The sequence below is a fragment of the Ovis aries genome, chromosome 1 (assembly GCF_016772045.2).
Source record: "Ovis aries strain OAR_USU_Benz2616 breed Rambouillet chromosome 1, ARS-UI_Ramb_v3.0, whole genome shotgun sequence".
In the NCBI taxonomy this organism is placed as follows: Eukaryota; Metazoa; Chordata; class Mammalia; order Artiodactyla; family Bovidae; genus Ovis; species Ovis aries.
This window is the reverse complement of record NC_056054.1, coordinates 266,873,378-266,895,855: the sequence shown is the minus strand read 5'-3', so window position 1 is coordinate 266,895,855 and position 22,478 is coordinate 266,873,378. Positions and strand designations below refer to the sequence as shown.

At 44.6% G+C, this 22,478-nt stretch overlaps 1 protein-coding gene across 6 annotated transcripts in view; it reads right to left on the bottom strand.

Annotated features, from left to right (window-relative positions):
• DIP2A (disco interacting protein 2 homolog A) overlaps window positions 1-22,478 on the bottom strand; it is a 109,360-nt gene that overhangs the window by 74,350 nt on the left and 12,532 nt on the right. For 3 of the 6 annotated variants that reach the window (XR_006057511.2, XM_042238097.2, XM_027961400.3), the window contains exons 2-5: window positions 15,799-15,870; window positions 9,915-10,034; window positions 5,696-5,815; window positions 2,698-2,925 (exon numbers count right to left, since the gene is read on the bottom strand). Coding sequence is in view for 5 of the 6 variants with exons in the window: in XM_042238097.2 (XP_042094031.1) it covers window positions 2,698-2,925; window positions 5,696-5,815; window positions 9,915-10,034; window positions 15,799-15,870 (540 nt within the window). In the remaining variant the exon portion in view is untranslated. The remainder of the gene's footprint in view (window positions 1-2,697; window positions 2,926-5,695; window positions 5,816-9,914; window positions 10,035-15,798; window positions 15,871-22,478) is intronic. The other 3 variants (XM_042238114.2, XM_027961408.3, XM_042238107.2) reach the window with 2 other exon arrangements.

The window sequence follows — 22,478 nt, the reverse complement described above, 5'->3', positions numbered from 1 at the left end:
CAGAAAGTATTTAAATCCCTCCTCCCATTGTCTGAGTGTCCGCTCTGGGCTCCATTCTCACCGTGTGGCGTGTGTATCTGCTCTGAGGCTGGCTGACTGCTGCCACAGCATCACCGCTCTACAACTCAGTCTTCCGCCAGGAAAGAGCTGAGTGTGGACCTGGCGTGACACTCGTCCACTCTCGAGAATGGATACTGCTCTGTAACCTCTTTAGTCTTCAAATGAATGTTCCCACCATCACAGATTTTGATACTGATTTTCTATCTATCATTTCATAACCTAGAGAGTATGCAATCTAAAATTTTTTTAAATATGTTAGAAAGATGAATTTATATGGAAGCAAAACACAGACTTATAACACAAACTTACATAGCAGAAAACACCATTTGGAAAAACCTAACTTTAATGACAAGAGTTTTCACAACCTTTGAAAAAGCTAGAAATTAATGAAATTAGCACTTTAAAGTATGCTTACCACAGAATTCTTTCAGTTTAAAAAGAAATTTCCCCTCCTTTCCAATCTAGCAAAAATGAGAGATTTTAACTATATTCATGAAAAAAAAGGTATAAATGGTAATTCTCAACTACAAAGTAACTTTTTAAATAGCTGCATAAAAATAAACAAACTACAATCCAAAATGAACTACTGTTAATTAAATGTACTGCTTTTAAATATAGGTACTTAATTTGTGTCCAAATGTTTTACCCACATGATTTTCCTAGCCCCAAACTGAAAATGATAAATATTTTTTAACATTTTCTTCCTATAATTTTTTTACAGTTATCTTCTTTCTATATTTCTTTCCTTAGCCCAAATTGAAGAATTCTCCTAGAGTCAGAAATTAAAACAAAGGATGACTTTTATAACAAGGAGAGGGAAGTGGGATAGTTTTCAGATATCAAATTCAGGTCACATGAGAAGGGCATGAAGGCTACAGGCAACAGTGAGGTATACGCACAGAGCAAGTCAGACTTTGGGACTGTGAGAACTAATCACATGATATGCATGTGAGCACAGGTGAGCAGGAGGGAGGGAGAGCAGCTCAGCCACACCTGCAGGGGTCAGGAGCCCCGCAGCCACAGGGGGCGACAACCCACCCCGAAGCCTTTACAGCCAGGACCTTTCTGAGAAAAGAGACGCCCACTCAGACTCACCTTACAACTCTGTGAAGTCAAGGGCTGTCTGGTTAGACATTTTGAACTACGGTCAGTTTTTCAAGCTAAATATGCTTCTCTTTCTAACCCACCAGGAAGCTGTGTTTATAACAGATCAGCAACGGCTGATACAAGCAAACAGTGACTGCTCTGCACTACTTCCCTCACTGTGGGACCCAGAACAGAGCTGCGGAAAGCTGGACCAAGCGAGAAGAGAACACCCGAACGCTGCCGCTTCCCTCACAGTGGAGGTACTTGTGCATTTCCAAACAGTGCAATCGCCATGACAAACAGCAAAAACGTGTCCACCTAACGCTGTTTTCCAGCTCTCCCCTGTGACACCCCTTGAGGACAGGTGGGCAGTCATCACCAGCCATTTGTAGGTCCCCAGCAGAGTGACCACAACAATCTTGGCGGGTGTTTCCAGAGGAGCCTTCTCTCGTAAAGCAAACCGCCCAGGATGGCCCCGACAGCGTGACCCCGGCTCCTCCACGTGCTGGGAGCAGGTCAAGGCATCGTGAGTCCTCACCTAAGAAGACATCACGAGCTCAACAGAAATGTATAGACGTTGGCACTGACTCAACCAGTAACAAACAAAGAGCATCAGTGATGTGCCCACAGAGGAAATGAAGGCGTCGGTCACTTACAACACCCAGTCCAGCCAAATGACCAGTATCTTGCATGAAGCAGCTTAGCACCTGAGGCCAGCACATGCCAGGGGGGCACTTAACCTGCTGGGACCCCATCAAAAACACTGGCCTGTCACTGGTGCACCACAGATGCACTGTTCTAGTTTCAGCAGAACAGCAACTAACAGCAAAGAAAAGGAACAGGAATCAGAAAGCTATGGGTCAGCCTGGAACCACCACAGCCAGCTGTGTGGTCTCAGCCAGGGCAGTCCCTGACTGAGCTCTTCCTCCTCGTCAGATGTCCCCCAACATCAGCGATGCACCACACCAGGAGTATACTCCTTAAGGCACTCCTGCAAGAATGCATGTGCGCTTTGCATGCCAGCTAAATTACTATTTTTGCATCAAAAAATACGACTTCAAATGGTGAAAGCTTTGCAATGTTTTCCTCTTTAAGATTAATATAATTTAAAGGACTGGGTGACTTGGGAAAGGTCTAGGCATCTTTATGACTGAGCTGTGATTTACATCTCTTTTCAGACTGAGGACTGTCTAACTCTGTGTGTAGAGGAAAAAAGGCTCTTCATGGCTGCAGCCCCAGCCCCACCTTGGAACACCCAGTGCAGGGACAACTGAGGGCTGAGGCTGTGCACACAAGAAAGGAACAAAAGACCGCGTTGCAGGTGGCAGGCCTGGGACTGTCCACCTGTGCCGGCCGCCCCTCCAGAGCAGAAGCGCCAGATTTTGCCGAGGTCTCCAGGGAGGCCCACCCAGGGTCTGGGGCTGCCAAACCACAGAGGCACCAGAAACCACTTTTGTTACCAAAAGGACATTTTCCACACGAAGAGGAGAAGGTGGGTCTGAGGAGGGGCGGGGCTCCTCTGCCTGGAGGGGTCCCCGCAGCTGTACTGACCTACGCGGGCGAGGGCCGCGGGGCCGGCAAGTGCAGCGGCAGCACTGGGCGTGGCGGCAGGCTGCCCTCCTGGGTGAGATGAGGTGGAGGATGCGGAGGATGAGGTGGACGAGCCCTGAATGGCCGGGTCGGGCCAGGGCTCGACGCTGGGGCGGCTCTGCAGCGGAGCGGAGGCCAGTCGCCCGGGGCGCTGTAAAGAGCCCTCATCTTCTGAGGCAGATGACGTGTCTGTGGTCAAAATAACGACGACAGGCATGAGGGGGGCATCCTTGGGGGCAGGGTTCCCACACCGGCCCAGCCTGCGCCCTGTGCACCCGCACATCCAGGAGGGCCTGCGTGTGACTGACAGTGAGACCCAGGGCTGCTCGGAAGCTGGCTTCACCCCGGGCTCCCCTGAAGAACTCGGTCCCAGGGTGCCATGCCCAGAAGTGCAGCTGGTCGGACCCTGACCACTTTAGTGCATGCCGTGGGGCCCTGGGGGCCCCAGATAGCAGAGGTGACCTATGCCCCGTGGGTGCCTGATCCTAGCGAGGCCTTGCCCAGCACCTGCGCACCCTGAAGGACGTGCCTGAGCTCTGAAAAGAGCCCCGCCTTGGGCAATAAAATTAACCTGAAATCTGGTTCTGTCAAGTCTGCATTTTATTGTGGGTTTCATTATTATTAGGAAGTTCTTTAAAAACTGGGTAGTATCTATGATTATATTTGATAGAAAATAATTTGACATAAATTTCTAAGACTTTTTTTGAACAACATAAACTTTTTTTAAGTCAGGAAGCATCACCAAAACACCACACTATCCTGGGGACCTGGTGTGGCTGGTGTTTACCACGTCAGCAAACCAAACACGCGTGTCACCAGCTTGAGACTTTAATAACCAGACAGGCAGCACTGTGCTCCCAGCACCTGGATGAGCTTTCCAGGAAACTTAAAACACACTAACTATCCTGAAGAGAGGCCGCATTAAGAGTTTTCATTTCTAATGGTAACGAAACAACAAAAACAAATAAAAAACCCTCCAAATGGCCTTATTCTTTCCCATTTAAGACCTGGTAACATCATAACACATAATATTGGGTTGGCCAAAAAGTTCGCTGCTTTTTCTGTAAGATGGCTTGAGTGGTGCTTAGCTGTCTTCAACTTCATTCAAGACAATTTTGTTAGACTGTACTGTGACCGCAGTCATGTCAGCACTCATTTAAAAGAAAAAAACTTATCAAAACTAGTGAATTTTTATGTAGCAACTTTAATATTGAAGATGGAAGAGAAAAAGCAACATTTTCACATATTATGCTTTACTATTTCAAGAAAGGTAAAAATGCAACTGAAATGCAAAAACAGATTTGTGCAGTGTACAGAGAAGGTGTTGTGACTGATCAAACATGTCAAACGTGGTTTGCAAAGTTTCATGAGGGAAATTTCTTGCTGGACAATGCTCCACGGTCAGGTAGACCAGTTGAAGTTGATCATGATCAAATTGAGGCATTAACTGAGAACAATCAGCGTTATACCACGTGAGAGAGAGCTGACATACACAAAATATCCAAATCAAGTGCTGAAAATAATCTGCACCAGTTCTGTTGCATTCATCAATTTGATGTTTGGGTTCCACATTAGCTAAGTTGGAGAAGACTCTTGAGAGTCCCTTGGACTGCAAGGAGATCCAACCAGTCCATTCTGAAGGAGATCAACCCTGGCATTTCTTTGGAAGGAATGACGCTAAAGCTGAAACTCCAGTACTTTGGCCACCTCATGCGAAGCGTTGACTCATTGGAAAAGACTCTGATGCTGGGAGGGATTGGGGGCAGGAGAAGGGGACGACAGAGGATGAGATGGCTGGATGGCATCACGGACTCAATGGACATGAGTCTGAGTGAACTCTGGGAGCTGGTGATGGACAGGGAGGCCTGGCGTGCTGTGATTCATGGGGTCGCAAAGAGTCGGACACGACTGAGCAACTGAACTGAACTGAACTGAACTGAAGCAAAAAAAAAACAACAAAAAACCTCCTTGACTGTATTTCTGCATATGATTGTCAAACACAATGAAAACATTCCATTTTTAACATAAACTGTGACAGGTGATAAAAAGTGGATCTTGTGCAATAATAGGGAATGGAAGAGATCATGTGGCAAGAGACATAACCACCACCAGCTACACCAAAGACTGGTCTTCATCCAAAGAAGGTGATGTTGTATACATGGGAGGAGTGGAAGGGAGTCCTTTATCATGAGCTCCTTCTGGAAAACCGAACAAGTAATTGCAACAAGCACTGCTCCCAATTAGACCAAGTGAAAGCAGCACTCAACAAAAAGCATCTGGAATTAGTCAGGAGAAAACATGTCAGCCTCCATCAGGACAACACAAGACTGTATGTTTATTTGATGACCAGGCAAAAACAGTTACAGCTTGGCTGGGAAGTTCTGATTTATCTGCCGTATTCATCAGACATTGTACCTTTGGATGTCCGTTTATTTGGGGCTTTACAAAATTCTCTTAATGAAAAACTTTTCAGTTCCCTGGAAGACTGTATAAAAGGCATCTGGAATAGTTCTCTGATCAAAAAACTGACAAGTTTGGGGAAGGGAAATATGAAACTGCCTGAAAAATAACAGAAGGTAGTGGAACAAAATGGTGACTACATTGTTCAATAAAGTTCTTGGTGAAGTGAGAAATGTGTCTTTTCTCTTAAAAAATCTGAAGGAACTTTTTGACCAACTCAAGGAGAATAATTTTAAATTTCTGAAATCAGGGAACTCTGTCACCCCATAAAGCACTTACTGCAGGTTCCTCTCTTTACTAAAAGACACAAATTACATCTTGGCGAAAAAATTAAAATCTATACAGACGATCTATTGGAAGCAAGCCCACTGCATGCACAGAAATGTGCGTGAGCACACACACACTCCTCACCACAATCAGAAGCCTGCTCCGTCTCAACGGGAAACCCTGCCCAAGCCGCCCCAACCCTGCCCAGGCCGTCCCAACCCTAAACCAGTACCTGGGGGTGTGTAGGCCTCCACAGACGTGTGCGTGAGGACAGAGCGCCTCTTGGATGGCATGGGCATCTTCCTCTCTTTGTATTTGGCCAAAGCTGCCTGCACGGCCTCGGTGTGAACATCTGCACAGAAATAACAGCAGCAAAAGCACCCGTTACAAGATTCCTGATGAAGGAACAAAACCATGGTTCATGTTTTTAATCTGTTTTCATTGAGCATAAAAGGAACACAAAGTCAGCCTACATGTGGGTCCACACATTGGTCCTAGATTTCTACAAATATTCTCCTTGGTTTATAGATTCAACTTTGCAAGTATTTTCAGATTTAAACCAAGAAATCCCCCAAACTGAAAATAAAATGAATCAGATGAACCTAATGCACTCTGATTATGGTATAAACCACTACAAGCAGCACTAAAGCTCTGTGGTCATATCATCTGAGCTGTTGTTCCGGTCAAGCCCCACGATGGGCAGAACCATACAAGGAACCAAGCTCTCCCTGTAGTCGCACAGCCAGGGGGTGGTGGGGGTCCCGTCACACTGCCACGCTTGTGGTCAAGTGCAAGAGAGCCAAGGAAGAGGGGCCTAATGGCCTCACCCCATTCTCCCTCCCAAGATGCTCACAAGGCAGAGAAGGGATAGACACAGAGACTCCAGAAATGAGGGGAACACTGCAGTCCTGAATCTGAATGGCAATTATCAGCATGAACACAAGTGGCATTTTATCTTTAAATAGCATGTCTTAATTAAGTCCCTAAGAATGTCTAGAAATGGTGACTAGCCCCAGTACAATGAGCACCCCTACCATCCAGGCTGCATGCAGTCTTACAACACTGTCCTCATTGCGAGTACCCTGAGAAATGTGGGTTCCAGGGTACAGGAAGTGGCAGAGGAGCCTGGAGCATCTCATCCTACCAACCAACAAGTTCCTGGCCAGCAACCCAGTGCTGGAGCCGACGTGGAAGCACTCCCAAAGAAAAAGGTTGGGGCAGTCTGAACACCACCAAGGACAAAAACAAGATCAGAGAAAAGGAAGGAAGAAAAAGAGGAAAATTAACCAGCTGCCACTGGAGGATGCCAGTGACACGAACTACTGTTCTGAAAAGGATTAAATGGATGGAAAGAACCGAGCATCCCGCCAGGTTCTCCTGTGCTGTGTGATAAGCACAAGCTGCTTGCCCTCCCCAGAACTGGTCCAGCCGTCCTGCCACCAAATCTACCCTAATGAACCGAGGGATCAACCCTGCCAGCATCCCAGGGAGCGGAGAGACACGGGCCTGCAGTGCCTGTGGTGGGAAAACACTGACCCTGAGGTGACTTGCCAGAGCCATGGAGCCAGGAGCAGCCAGACCATAGCCAAGGCCCCAGGACCAAGCAATCACTGGCGGAAACACATATCAACAGCCTGCGATATGTACATCTTAGTTGGATCCTGGGTCCAAACTGTTTTATAAAGCCTCAGGAACACTTGGGTATTTGATACTAAGGAATTATTGCTGATTATTTTGTGATAATGGAGCTATGTTTTAGAGATACGTGCACTCTTTTCAGATATAGAAACCGAGAATATTATGACATCTAAGTAAAATAATGTGATCTCTGAGATTTGCTTCAGAATCACACGGGAAGGGAAGAAGCAGCTGGGGCTGATGAAGAAGCCAAGACTGAACCTGAGCATGGTGGGAACCGTGGCACTGGGCAAGTCCAGGGCTCAGTACACACCAAGTCCACCTACGTATGTTTCACATTTTTCCCCAACAAAATGTTTTTAAATAGCATTGAGAAACCTTACAGTAAAATGGCTCATAGGGTACTAAGGATGAAAAATTCACACCTAGGCATATTACAATAAAGTTTACAAACATCAACAATAACCAGTGAATCCTAAAAGCTTCTAGAGAAACAGTCTTGTAGGATCAGGAAAGAGGCTAACTTTCCCAATGGTAATCACCAAATACAAGGCAACACAGCTGAAGAAACGAGCTTAGAACCTGTAATTTTATATCCAGCCAAAGCACCATTTAAACTTCAGGGCCTAATAAAAATACTCCCAGACATACAACCGAAACACTCATGAAAGACTGTGTTCAGAAGAGAGACAAACCTAGGAGCCCCTCCAAGAGATCTGGCTTGACTGTGAGCACAGACTTTTTACACTGCGGCTGCCTTAGAAACCAACAAAAACCTAAGTACAGATAACAATCAAGAACTAAAAATCTAAACAATACCAACATTATAGGATATAAAGCAACAGATCCAAGAAGCTCAACAAACCCCAAGCACAAGAAACAAAGAAACTTATACCAAGGCACATAATACACAAATCACTCAAAACCAGCAATTAAGAGAAAAACCGTTAACAGTGCCAGAGGGAAGAAAGGCACAGTATATACAAGGGAATAATGATAAGGAATAAACCTGGATGAATAAGAGTGGATGTACTGACGTGAACAATGACTGCTAAGCTGCCATCATTAGGAGAGCTGGCGCTGCCATGACAACAGACGAATCCATCAAGAGAACAGAAAGGAGTCCAGAAAGAGTCAACCATGAGCAGCTGCATTTAGACAAGGGAACAAGGGCATGGGGACAACGGGATTCCCACATGCAAGAAAGTCAGCTTTGTAGCACACCCTGAACTCACACTAAAAAACAAAATCTAAACCACAGACCTAAAGGTAAAAACCCAAAACTACAAAACTTCCAGAAGAAAACACAGGTAAGAATCTTTGGGACCTTGGGTTTGGCAGAGATTCCTTAGATACAAGAACAAAAGCACTATTCAAGAAAGAAAAGGAAGTGATAAGCCAGATTTCATTAAAATTAAAAACTTCTGCTACAAAAGCCACTGTAAGAGAATTCAAAGAAAAGACAAAGCCTTGGAGAAAATATGAGCAAAGAACATTTATGGTAAAGGTCTCATTTTCAGATAGTAAAGAACAAGAACCAGATACAGTTCACAAGGGCAGAAAGCAGGTCCTCAACGTCAGTTACACATAAACAGAGGCGACAGGGAACAGGAGGTAAGGACAGGCAGGGGACCTCTGGGTGACCTCACTCAGGGTGCACGGACGTGTTCCCATTTTGTGCCCAGGGCTACATCAGTGGAATGCCGATGGGGCCATTTCCAGTGTTGTATGTTACAGGCATCATTGATGTAAACCGAAAAGAAACTGTCAGTGTGGGGAAGTTTTTTTAAAATGTATATTAAATTGGTAAGAAATTATCTGATCAAAACTTTCCTCAAACCACTTCACCACACTCCCAGGCTAACCAACCATTTAAAATCTTCATTAAAAAAAAAAAAAAAAATTCTTAAAACAAAATGGCCATGTCTTTATCTATCTTGAAAGTTTTCTTTTATAGAAGCTTACTGAGCTTAAATGTAAAAGAAATATTTAATCACACAACAGTGAAAATGTTAAACAAGCCAAAGAGTGTTCAAAAGCTATTGATATCTAATCTATGACAAGAGGCAGAGGGCTTCTCTGGTGGCTTGGTGGTAAAGAATCCGCCTGCCAGTGCAGGAGACACAGGTTCCATCCCTGGTCCAGGAAGATCCCACGTGCCTCGGAGCAACTAAACTTGTACACCGCAACTACTTAGCCTGTGCTCTAGAGCATGCGAGCCGCAACTCCTGAAGCCCACAGACCCTAAAGCCTGTGCTCCACAAAAAGAGAAGCCGCTGCAGTGAGAAGCCCACACAGCAACGCAGACCCAGCACAGCCAAAAATAATAAATAAATAAAATGAACTTTGGAAGCATGTATGTTTTCGATGCATGTCCTGATAATGCAAATAAAATGTCAGACACAAATTCAAATATTTATAAAACACTAACAGAGTGGCAGAAATCTAATTAGATGGAAATCTTCAAAATTAGAGAAAAATAAAATACTGAAACACATAGAGTAGTAGAGTGGTTCTACTCTACTGGACAACTCCACCAACACCAACCCCAAAGTTCCAGTAGAAAAATGGACACAGACATTTACAGAAATTATTTCCATGGTAAGGAAGATTTTGCTTTCTTCTGAGACGTCTATGTGCAGCTGCTGAGAGGAGCGCACTCACACTCCAGGCTACACTAAAACATACTGAGATCTATGGAAGTTTTGTTTTTTTCTTGAAAACCACGATGTGGTAAGTCACGGTTCAGAGAAGTCCCTTTCCTCAGTGGAGCTCTGGTGTCCAAGCAGAGGATGTGGCGCTCTGGGCCCTACCTGACCGGAAGCGCTCATCCCGGGCGTTGCTGGGCCGCGGCTTGGGCTGCTTGGGCGCGGGGGCCGAGGCTTGTGCGGGCCCAAGGATGCTATTCTCCACTTGCAGGGAGGGGTCTACTCCTGAAACAGTTTCACAGAAACACTGTGAGTAAACAACCTGCTTTTCCAACAATAGAAAAACCCATGTAGAATAGCACACACCTCTCACATGCTGTTGCACAGTCCCCGCTGCACAACCACACACACCGGGGGCCCTAACGCCCAGAAGACCCTAAATCTGGAGGTTGGGGCTGAGACATTGATGTCAGCTTCCAGCCCCTCCCTGTCAGCAGCCCTGGGCCCCCAGCTTGGTGCACACAGTGCATGGGGCCAGCTCTCTGGGGCCAGCTCTCTACGGCCAGCTTTCTCGAACACCCCTCCCTTCCCCCACACTGGCCCTCGTGTCAGCAAGCCCAGCAGGAAGCAGCCCACAAAGCCATCACCAGGGTATTGACAGCCGCCCTCAGACACAGGAAGAAAGCCGATGAGAAGCTTGGAGGCTTCGAGTGTTAACCACCTGGGCCTGTGATACCTGTGTCTCCAACCTGATGGGCGGCTCCATGACTGGCACACCCATGGCCAGCCGACACCCAGGCCATCAGGACGTCATGTGTTGAGTAAAGGACAAGCACGAGCCTGCAGGGTCATTTACCAGAGTCCCTGGTCCTGCCTGAGCACTAGATTGTTTCAAAATGTCCCAGAAAAACAGCCTTAGCCACCAGCCCTTAGCACTCCCCGAAAAGCAGCAGCCTGTCCCCACCTCAGCAGTGGCCACAGGACTGGAAAAGATCAGTTTTCTCTCCAATCCCAAAGAACGGCAATGCCAAAGAATGTTCAAACTAATGTACAATTGCACTCATCTCACACACTAGCAAAGTAATGCTCAAAATTCTAAGGCTTCAACAATAGGTGAACTAAGAACTTCCAGATGTTCAGCTGGATTTAGAAAAGACAGAGGAACCAGAGATCAACTTGCCAACATCCGCTGGATCTTCGTAAAGCAAGAGAATCCCAGAAAAACATCTATTTCTGCTTTATTGACTACAGCAAAGCTTTTGACTGTGTGGATCACAAGAAACTGTGGAAAATTCTTTAAGAAATGGGAATACCAGACCACCTTCCCTGCCTCCTGAGAAGTTTGTATGCAGGTCAAGAAGCAACAGAACTGGTCATGGAACAACAGACTGGTTACAAATCGGGAAAGAAGTACGTCAAGGCTGTATACTGTCACCCTGCTTATTTAACTTATATATGCAGAGTACATCATGCAAAATCTGGGCTGGATAAAGCAAAGCTGGAATCAAGACTGCCAGTAGAAATATCAATAACCTCAGACATGCAGATGACACCACCTTTATAGCAGAAAGAGAAGAACTAAAGAGCCTCTTGATGAAAGTGAAAGAGGAGAGTGAAAAACCTGGCTTAAAACTCAATATCCAAAAAACGAAAATCATGGCATCCAATCCTATCACTTCACGGCAAATAGATGGGGAAACAATGGAAACAGTGAGAGACTTTACTTTGTTGGGCTCCTAAATCACCACAGATGGTGACTGCAACCATGAAATTAAAAGATGCTTGCTCCTTGGAAGAAAAGCTATGAACAACCTAGACAGCCTGTTAAAAAGCAGAGACATTACTGTGCTGACAAAGGTCTGTCTAGTCAAAGCTATAGTTTTTCCAATATTTACATATGGATGTGAGAGTTGGACCATAAAGAAAGCTGAGCACGAAAGCATTGATGCTTTTGAACTGTGGTGTGGAGAAGACTTTTGAGAATCCCTTGGACTGCAAGGAGATCCAACCAGTCAATCCTAAAGGAAATCAGTCCTGAATATTCATTGGAAGGACTGATGCTCAAGCTGAAGCTCCAATATTTTGGCTACCTAATGCAAAGAGCCAACTAATCAGAAGAGACCCTGATGCTGTGAGAGACTGAAGGCAGGAGGAGAAGGGGACGACAGAGGATGAGATGGTTGGATGGCATCACTGACTCGATGGCCATGAGCTTGAGCAAGCTCTCGGAGTTGGTGATGAATGGGAAGCCTGGCGTGCTGCAGTCCATGGGGTCGCAAAGAGTCCAAGAGTCAGACACGACTGAGTGGCTGACCTGATCTGAACTGCCCCACCTGGGCCTCAGGGGGTCATGACCTCTGATGCTGCTCATGAAAAGGCCACCTGATCCCAGCTCTCTAGGATGACACACAGAGAGGACAGAGGGGACAGGAGACGTGGGGGCCCTCACTCCGCTGCCTGAGCCTCCAGGCACCTCTGTGACTAAGGAGCTCCTGGAACACCAGCTCTGGCTCTACGAACAGGAAGGAGCTGCCCCCAAGACTGGCCAACCTCCAGGGCTGGGCGCAGAATGTTGCCATTGCTGATGTTTATGTACCAGGTTTGGAGTGTTCATTAGCTCTTCAAAATTGAACATATACACACATACATGTATGCAACATGCAGCAATACTGATCAGCTCTGGCTCTTTGTTTCTTGGACTGACTGGAACAAATTTCCCTATAATTCATAATGGAGAACACAGAATCCTATGTATTATGCACTATAAACAGGTATGCTTGCAAAGTGATGCGTAAATACAGGGACATCCTTGCATTTTTATTCCAAAACACAGTGCTTTTATTGAGATCGATTAATTTATTTAAGAAAGATATAAAGCCCAATGGGAAACCACTGGATGAAAGAGTAGTATAGTTTTGGTCTTAACAGGTATCAAGGGAGAACTTCTCAGGCCACAGCATCCGCATTCCCACAGGGTGCCATATCCCCATGTCTCTGTCAGCACTGCACGTTACAAATTTTAGAATCTTGCCAATCTGACAGGAGAATGGTTCACTAATTTGCATTCCCGTAAAACTAGTGAAGTTGAACACACTTTAATGTTTACTGCCTATCCGTACGTCCTATTATTTGAATTCTATAAATTCTATCCAGCTAAGGAGCCCCCAAAGGGCTTCCCAGGTGGCTCAGTGGTAAAGAATCTGCCTGTAATGTAGGAGATGTGGGCTCAATCCCTCGGTCAGGAAGATCCACTGGTGAACGAAATGGCAACCCACTCCAGTATTCTTGCCTAGAAAATCTCATGGACAGAGGAGCCTGGCAGACTACAGCTCACGGGGTTGTAAAAAGTCAGACACGACTGAGCGGCTGAGCATGCATGCATGCAAGGAGCCCCCAAAGGACCTGCAGGGAGCTCTGGTCAGCTAGAGGCTCCATCCTACACCGGACATGTCCCCAGGCCATGGCCAGCCGGCCGCAGCTCAGTCACTCTGCAGTGCTTCATTTCTAGAGAGACAATCATAACCTGTTTTTTTTTCCCTCAAATCTCTCATCTTGTCATCACCCAAACATTATTCAATATTCTTCTGAATTTTATAGTATTCTGTAATTGCAAGCATACTTAGAGCTTTACTCCTGAAGCTTATGTTCACTAATGCTGCAGAGGAAAGGGGGTCCCACTGCTGCATCCACAGGCATGGCTGCTGCTGCTGCTGCTGCTAAGTTGTTTCAGTCGTGTCCGACTCTCTGTGACCCCAGAGACGGCAGCCCACCAGGCTCCCCCATCCCTGTGATTCTCCAGGCAAGAACACTGGAGTGGGTTGCCATTTCCTTCTCCAATGCATGAAAGTGAAAAGTGAAAGTGAAGTCGCTCAGTCGTGCCCGACTCTTAGCGACCCCATGGACTGCAGCCCACCAGGCTCCTCCGTCCATGGGATTTTCCAGGCAAGAGTACTGGAGTGGGTTGCCATTGCCTTCTCCAACAGGCATGGCACCAGTTACTAAATAAATCTTCCCTCCTTTGAATTCTCCTGAGTCATTTCTAGACGCCCTCCCCTTACACTGTTCAGTTGTCCACGCGTCTACCAACACCCTGTGGTTGGGACTGCCAAGTGCACATGACCAGGTTTAACACCTTGAAGGCCAAGCCTTTCTCCCCACTACTCCTCTTCAACAATATACTAGCTACTCTCAGAACTTTTCTCCTCTGAGTGAGTTATTTCCAATGCCAGGTTTGGGGAGAAAAAAAAAATCAACAACTGCTATTCAGACTGGATTACATTTTGTCACATATTAACTTAGAAACTACTACTTTTATAATATTAAATATTTGCATTTAAGATATTGGTATATTTCTTCATATTTTAGGATCCTATACTTCTTTCAAATAGATTGTATGATCCTAATATAGATCCTGTGGCTTTCTTGCTAAATGTATTAAAAACATTTGACAGTTATTTTTGTCATTATGAATGTGAACTGTTTTATTAACAGAAATATTGCCAGAGAAAAGCTATTGATTCTTACATATTTATCTTTTATTCAAACCAAGATGCTTACTAATTCTAATAGCCAAGTGAGCAGTCACCCAGCTTTCAACATACAAAACAACAGCACCTGGCGAGGGTAGGGTCCTGCCGTTTGTCCACGGCGCTGCCTGGGCACTGGCCTGCAACAGACGGCCTTGCTAGCAGCCTAGCGGGCGTCTCGTTTGCCTGCTAACAATTAGGGTTTCCTCTGGTAAAATATTTATGCAAGTCTTTAGCCCATTTTCCTACTGGGCTTTTTAAAAAAAATCACATGGGGGAACTTTCTGTCTCTTTATAAAGTTTAAATTAATGAAAATTAAATTTAAAAAATGCAGTGTCTTAGTCACGCTACCACACCTCAAGTGCTCAGAAGCCACATGTGGGAAGCGCTCAGTAGACTGGACAATGGGGCTGCAGAGCGTTGCCACTCTGGCAAAAGGTCTCCTGGATGCTGCAACTTCACTGGCTCTGGACTCTAGTCCTTTTTCTCTTATTTATGTTACGATCATCTTCTCCTATACTGTGGCTTGTCTTTAATCTCTTTATGGGGACTTCTGATAAAACATGATTCTTAATTTTAACACACTCTAATTTACCAATCTTATCCTTTTCAGTTGCTGCTTCAGTTGGTACCTCCAGGGACTTGAGAAATCCCTCCTCCTGTCTAGAGATGGTGACGGTTTTCATATACAATCTTCCAAAGGTGCTATAATTTTTGCCTTTCTCACTAAAGCCCTTCATTTCTGGCTTCTGTGTCTTAAGGAACTGTGCCGGCATTGTGAGCAGCAACACCACCTCCACCATAAACCTGGTCCCCACAGCCATACATGTCTGTCTAGGTCCATGTTCTGTTTGTGAATCGAGCTATCTACCCTTGTGCGAAACCAGGCTGTCTTAATGACAGCTTGCTATTAACTCCTCATATCACAACCAGCAAATCCTCCAACCTCATTCTTCCTTTTTATCATTATTTTGAACCCCTTAGCCCTTTAAACTTATATATAAAATATTTAACTTCTTTTTTTTGCCTTGCTGCACAAGCCACGTGGGATCTTAATTCCCTGACCAGGGATGTAACCTGTGCCCCCTGGAGTGGAAGCATGGAGTCTTAACCACTGGACGGCCAGGGAAGTCTTAAACTTCTACATAAATTTTAAAATCAGCTTCTTAAATTCCACCCCCAAAAACTGTGCTGAAACACTGAAGGTGCTGACTCTGAAGATCAATATAAGGTGGGAGAACTCACAGCTTTATAATATGTGTTCCAAACCTAAGTAAGGAAATGTTCTTTACTAAAATCATAAAAATAATCATGGTCTATGATAATAAAAATTACATAATCCTATTTGGGGATGAAATCTATACCAAACCAGAGACATAAACTTTAATCTATAACTTTGGATTTTATAATTAATATTAGACATATTATTTTCCCAGCCCTTATTAATAAAATATGAAACTACCAAAGTCAAACTCTAATACCAATTTTTAAGTCAGTTTTATAAGACCTGTGTTAATCTCACCTTGAATGAGGGGTACACAGCGTGCAAGCAGCTTGGCCCTTTTCTTTTCATATCCTTTTTGAGTGATGTCACCTAAAACAACAGTAGAAAAATAGAATCACATTTCTTCTAAAGTTCCCCCAAATTTTTAATTAAAAGTTCATTCATAATGGAAAAACTGGAAACACTTAGGTCCTTCAACTGGTGAGGGAATAAAGAAAGGATGGGGTGTCCACACAAGGCAGTGCTGCTCAGCAGTAAGAAGGCGCGAACTACTGACAGACAGCAGTCTGGGTGGGTCTTACAGGCACACAGCTAAGCGACAGAAGCCAGGCTCCAAAGGCTCCCAGCGGAATGGTTCTGTCACATGACACCTGGAAAAGACAATGTTACAGGCAGCGTCAGACTGCCGCCAAGGGAGGGACTTTGGGAGGACGGACCAGAGTGGGACGAGGGAATCCTGCGGGGGGTGAAGCTGGTCCACACTGTGATCGTGGTGCTGGTTCTACGACGACAAGTTGGTCCCGAGCTCACAGAACTACACCCCAGGAGGGCTGAGTCCAACAGTATGTAAACACTTCAATATCCAAAATCTGAGATCAGCATCTTGGGGGAGCATGTTGGAACTACAGACTCTGAGGCCACACCCCAGACTGACAAAATCCGATCTGCTTTTCACTGGATGCCCACGTGACTACGAAGATTTGAGCTGTGGAGTCTTGGTGTGAGGAGCCACAGAAACCAACCCTCGCAGGCCAGAGGGCATCCCTAGGCCAGGACTCGGGTTCTGATAAATTATCATAAAGAAGAACAGCTTAAAAAGGAACTAACCTACCCAGGAACAAGGCAGGAAACATGTCTGCAGGGAAACACTTCTCATCCAAGCATGCCAGCTGATTTCCTGGACAACTCAAGCACTCAGGGTGGGTTCTGTGTTTTTGACCAGAAACACGTTACAATGTCCACTAGTATCCTGTTCTTCAAGTGAACTGTCTTCAACAGAGAGCTTCAAGTGTTCTGCAAGCCCTCCTGGCTTTTTTTCCCCTCCCTGTCCTTCATTATCCCCACCATCCGCTCACCCCAAACAAGCCAGCCAAGTGAGGAAGCTGCTGGGAGTCAGAGGGCAGCCTGCCATCACATGCCGAGCACTTCACCAAGCACTTCCTCAGCCGTCAAAGGACTACCACTTCTGAATGTCTGACACGTACATTAAGCCTCCCTGAAACCCTCTGGGAGAACATTAGCCCACCACCCACAGAAGACAAGCCTAAGGTCAGGGAGTCACTAGTCCGGCCCTGGGCTCGACAAAGCCCCTGCTTTGACCACGGCTCACTCAGCCAGGCCCCTCCCCACCCCCATCCCGTGAGTCATCACTCAACTTCACCTTACTCTCCCAACAACCCCACAGGAAACTCCTCTAATGCCTTGAGTGCCTTTTAATTTGAACATGTTCTGTAGACCTATGCCACTTTAAAGTCCAGGTATTTTTACTTTACCTGAACAATCACTTCATTTTTTAAATTTATTTTTAAACTGGAGGATAATTGCTTTACAGAATTTTGTTGTTTCCTGTCAAACCTCAACATGAATCAACAATAGGTATACATATCTCCCCTTCCTCTTGAACCTCCCTCCTATCTCCCTCACCATCCCACCCCTCTAGGTTGATACAGAGCCCCTGTCTGAGTTCCCTGAGACAAACAGCAAATTCCCGTTGGCTATCTCTTTTACATATGGTAACGTAAGTTTCCATGTGACTCTCTCTATACATCTCACCCTCTCCTCCCCTCTCCCTGGGTCCATAAGTCTGTTCTCTATGTCTGTTTCTCTACTGCTGCCCTGCAAATAAATTATTTGGTACCATCTTTCTAGATTCCATAAATACGCATTAGTATATGATATTTATCTTTCTCTTTCTGACTTACTTCACTCTGTACAATAGGCTGTAGGTTCATCCACCTCATTAGAACTGACTCAAATGTGTTCCTTTTCATGGCTGAGTAGTATTCCATTATGAATATGTACCATAGCTTCTTTATCCATTCATCTGGCAATAGACATCTAAGTCGATTCCATGTTCTAGCTATTGTAAATAGTTAAGCACTTCATTTTTATTATCATCCAGTCTCGGCTGGCTCAGATAGTAAAGTGTCTGCCTACAATTCAGGAGACCCGGTTTTGATCCCTGGGTTGGGAGGATCCCCTGGAGAAGGAAATGGCAACCTACTCCAGTACACTTGCCTGGAAAACCCCATGGATGGAGGATCCTAGGCTATAGTCTGTGGGGTCGCAAAGAGTTGGGCATGACTGAGTGACTTCACTTTCACTTTCAATCTCTGCTATAATGAGCACACCTGACCCACTGCTGGCCACAGTGGCCCATGGGCTGCGTCCTCCTCACTGTACCCTGACTGGACACTTACAGACCCCAATGGGATCCAGAATGTGATTGCATGGTTTTGTTTATTGACTTTCAACTTCTTAATAAATTTAAAGTACATGTGTTTTTTTAAATAATATCTACTAAAAATAATTGTTTCCTCTAGAATATATGAAAATATATAGAGACAAATTTAAATGAAAACAATATTGCAACACTAAACTAAAAGGATAATCCCTATTTACAAGCAGAGCATTTGGTTTTACAAGAATTTTTTCAATTTGTTAAATTTTATTGTAGTATAGTTGATTGACAATGTTATGTTAGTTTCTGCTGTACAGCAAAGTGAAGCAGTTATATATATATATTATATATATAAATTTTATATATTTTTTTTTAATAAATAAAGGGGAAAAAGTGGAAGTAGTGACAGACTTTATTTTCTTGGTCTCCAGAATCACTGTGGATGGTGACTGCAGCCATGAAATTAAAAGATACTTGCTCCTTGGAAGGAAAGCTATGCCCAACCTACACAGTCATATTGTCACCCTGATTATTTAACTTATTCCCTATATTCCCCTATGTAATATAATTATATATATATATATATATATATATATATATATATATATATATATATATACATACACACATACACACACACACAGAGACATATCACTCTTTTTTAGATTCTATTTTCATATAGGTGGCTTCCCTTGTGGCTCAGACAGTAAAGAATCTGCCTGCAATGCAGGAGACTTTGGGTCTTCGACCTCTGGGTAGGAAAGATCTCTCTAAAACAGAATGGCTACCCACTCAGGTACTCTTGCCTGAAAAATTCCATGGACAGAGGAGTCTGGCAGGCTATATGTCCATGGTATTGCAAAGAGTCAGACACAGCTGAGTAACTAGCACTTTCACTTCTCATATAGGTAGGTCATTACAAATATTAAGTAGAGTTCCCTATGCTATACAGTAGGTCCTTATTAGTTAACCTATTTTACGTATCGTCGTTGCTGTTCAGTCACTCAGTCATGTCTGGCTCTTTGCAACCCCATAAACTGCAGCACAAACTCCAGGCTTCCCTTGTCCTTCACCACCTCCCAGAGCTTGCTCAAACTCATGTCCACTGAATGAGTGATGCCATCCAACCATCTCATCTTCTGTCACCCCCTTCCCCTCCTGCCTTCGATCTTTCCCAGCATCAGGGTCTTTTCCAATGAGTCAGCTCTTCACATCAAGTAGCCAAAGTGTTGGAGTTTCAGCATCAGTCCTTCCATTGAATATTCAGGGTTGATTTCCTTTAGGATGGACTGGTTTGATCTCCTTGCTGTCCAAGGGACTCTCAAGAGTCTTCCCTAGCACCACAATTTGAAAGCATCAGTTCTTTGGCACTCAGCCTTCTTTATGATCCAATTCTCATATCCATATATGACTACTGAGAAAAACATAGCTTTGACTAGACAGACCTTTGTCAGCAAGGTGATGTCTCTGCGCAGGTTACACTGTGTAGGTTGGGCATAGCTTTCCTTCCAAGGAGCAAGTATCTTTTAATTTCATGGCTGCAGTCATCATTAGCAGTGATTCTGGAGACCAAGAAAATAAAATCTGTCACTACTTCCACTTTTTCCCCTTCTCTTTGCCATGAGGTGATGGGGCCGGATTCCATGATCTTCGTTTTCTGAATGCTGAGTTTTAAGCCATGTTTTTCACTCTTCTCTTTCACCATCATCAAGAGGCTCTTTAGTTGCTCTTCACTTTCTGCCATTAGAGTGGCATCATCTGCATATCCGAGGTACTGATATTTCTCCCAGCAATCTTGATTCCAGCTTGAGTCATCCAGCCCAGTATTTTGCATGAGGTACTTGCATATAAGTTAAATAATCAGGGTGACAATATACTGCCTTGACGTACTCCTTTCCCAATTTGGAACCAGTCCATTGTTTCATGTCTAGGTCTAACTGTTGCTTCTTGTCCTGCATATAGGTTTCCCAGCAGACATGTAAGGTTGTCTGTTATTTCTCTCTCTTGAAGAATTTTCCATAGTTTGTTGTGATTCACACAGTCAAAGGCTTTAGTGTAGTCAATGAAGCAGAAGTAGATGTATTTTGGGATTCCCTTGCTTTTTCTATATATAATAATGTGTATATGTCAATTCCAATCTCGTGATATTTTAAGATTAAGTATTCATTTCCTAGAAACAGTTTCTTCCTATGCTGCCATTTCAAATGAGTGCTCATGTGGGGAAGGCAGCAAGGGCCATTCAGGAAGGAAAAATGCTAATTCCCAGTTTGGTGCCCATGGGCTCCTGAAAGTTGTCCAGAATAACTGAATAGAACCAGCTACATGTTTTCCCATGTGACCAGCTACATGTTTTCAAGTATCCAACATAGACCACCAACCCAACATGCCTCTGAATGCAACATGGGATCCAAGACAGACTCCAGCCAAAATTAATGAACCAGTAAAGGACTCATATCCGAGGTCCTTGACCCCAGGTACGGTGAGCAATATAGAGACAGACAGCAGAGCATGCTCCTCGACCCACTGCACAGATCAGGCGACCCTACCCACGGGCCAGAGGAAGGCCCAGACATAGCAGAGGAGAGTCTCCCCTGGCTGGCCACTCAGGCCCGAGCGGCTCTGGAAACACGCCAGGATGTCCAGAGGTGCTTTTCTGGCAGTCTGCGGGCAGCTGTCTCACTACCCCACACACTGGGTACAACATGTGGCGCAGGCTGACCTCCAGGCCACAAACCAAATGAATTACAAAGGCAAAATCCCAAATGATATCAAGTCTCTAACTCGGCAACAGTTTCTAAAAACCTATTCTGGAAAACACTCAACAGCTCCTTAAGGTCAAGGAAACAAGGAAAGACAGGCAACGAACATTACACATAAAAGCAATGTCAATGTGAGACAGCCTGTTCACAAAAACAAGCAGGAAGAAGCGAGTCTGCAGCCCCACAACACTACTTCAGAACACTGTTGGCCCTAAAGATACCCTGGTGGGGGAACGGGGAGGGGAACTATTTACAGGATATCCATGATAACCTACTAAGTACAGAAAACTGAAAAACACTGTATAAATAAAAAACAATGTAATTCTGGTGAAAGCTGCTCAGTTGTGTCCGACTCTTTGCGACCCCATGGACCATACAGTCCATGGAAATTTTCCAGGACAGAATACTGGAGTGGGTAGCCTTTCCCTTCTCCAGGGGATCTTCCCAACCTAGGGATCGAACCCAGGTCTCCTCCATTGCAGGCGGATTCTTTACCAGCTGCACTATCAGGGAAGCCTATTCGCAGGCATGTAGGTAGATATATTTTTGTGTGCAGAAAATGTCTGGAGGGTACCCAACACATTATTAGTAGTGTTACTCCTGGAGAATGATTTATTTAGCTTGGGGTAGGTATTAGATTTCATCTTTTACTTCACTTCTGAACTTGTTAAATCTTTTGGCACAATAATCATACAATCTTTTGTAATTAAGAATATATGAAAGCTGGTTTGATAACATACTATGGTTATATGTTATTGTAGGAAACGGAATGACTTCTATGTACTATTTTCATAACTTCTTATGAGATTAAAATTATTCCAAAATTAAAAGTTAAAAAATATATGAGCGAGACTACATAAAATTGGTGTTATTTCTGTTTTAAATGTTTGATAAAAATTTGTCAGTGAAACCATCTGGGCTTGTAGATTTAATTCCCAGGGTTTTTCTTTCTTCTTTTGCTTTATTTTACTTTTTCTAGAGCAGTTTAAGGGTTACAAGCAAAACTGAAGGCAAGGTCCAGAGGGCTCCCATACAGCCTCTACCACCACACGCACAGCCTCCCCCATCATCAACATCCGCCACCCAATGTTGCTTTTGTTACAGGTAATGAGCCAGCCCTGACACGGAAGCCTCAGCTTCCAAAGCCCTCCCTCTTGTCATGCATCCCATGGGCTTGGACAAATGCATGATGACATATAGCAATCATTAAGCTATCACACAGGGTATTTCACTGCCCTAAGAATCCTCTGTGCTCTACCTGCTCATCCCTCTTCCCAGCTCGTGAACCCCTGGTGGCCACTGATCTTCTTACTGTCTCCATAGTTTTCCAGAATAGCTGGAATCTGTAGCCTTTTCAGACTGATTTCTTTCACTGAGTTAACAGGCATTTAAGATTGTTCCCTGTCTTGCTTGGCTTGATAACTCACTTCTTTCCAGTTCTAAATATTCTATAATATTCCATTGTCTCAGTGTACCAGTTCATTTATCTATTCAACTACTGAAAGACATCTATCTTGCTGCTTCCAAGTTGGGGCAGT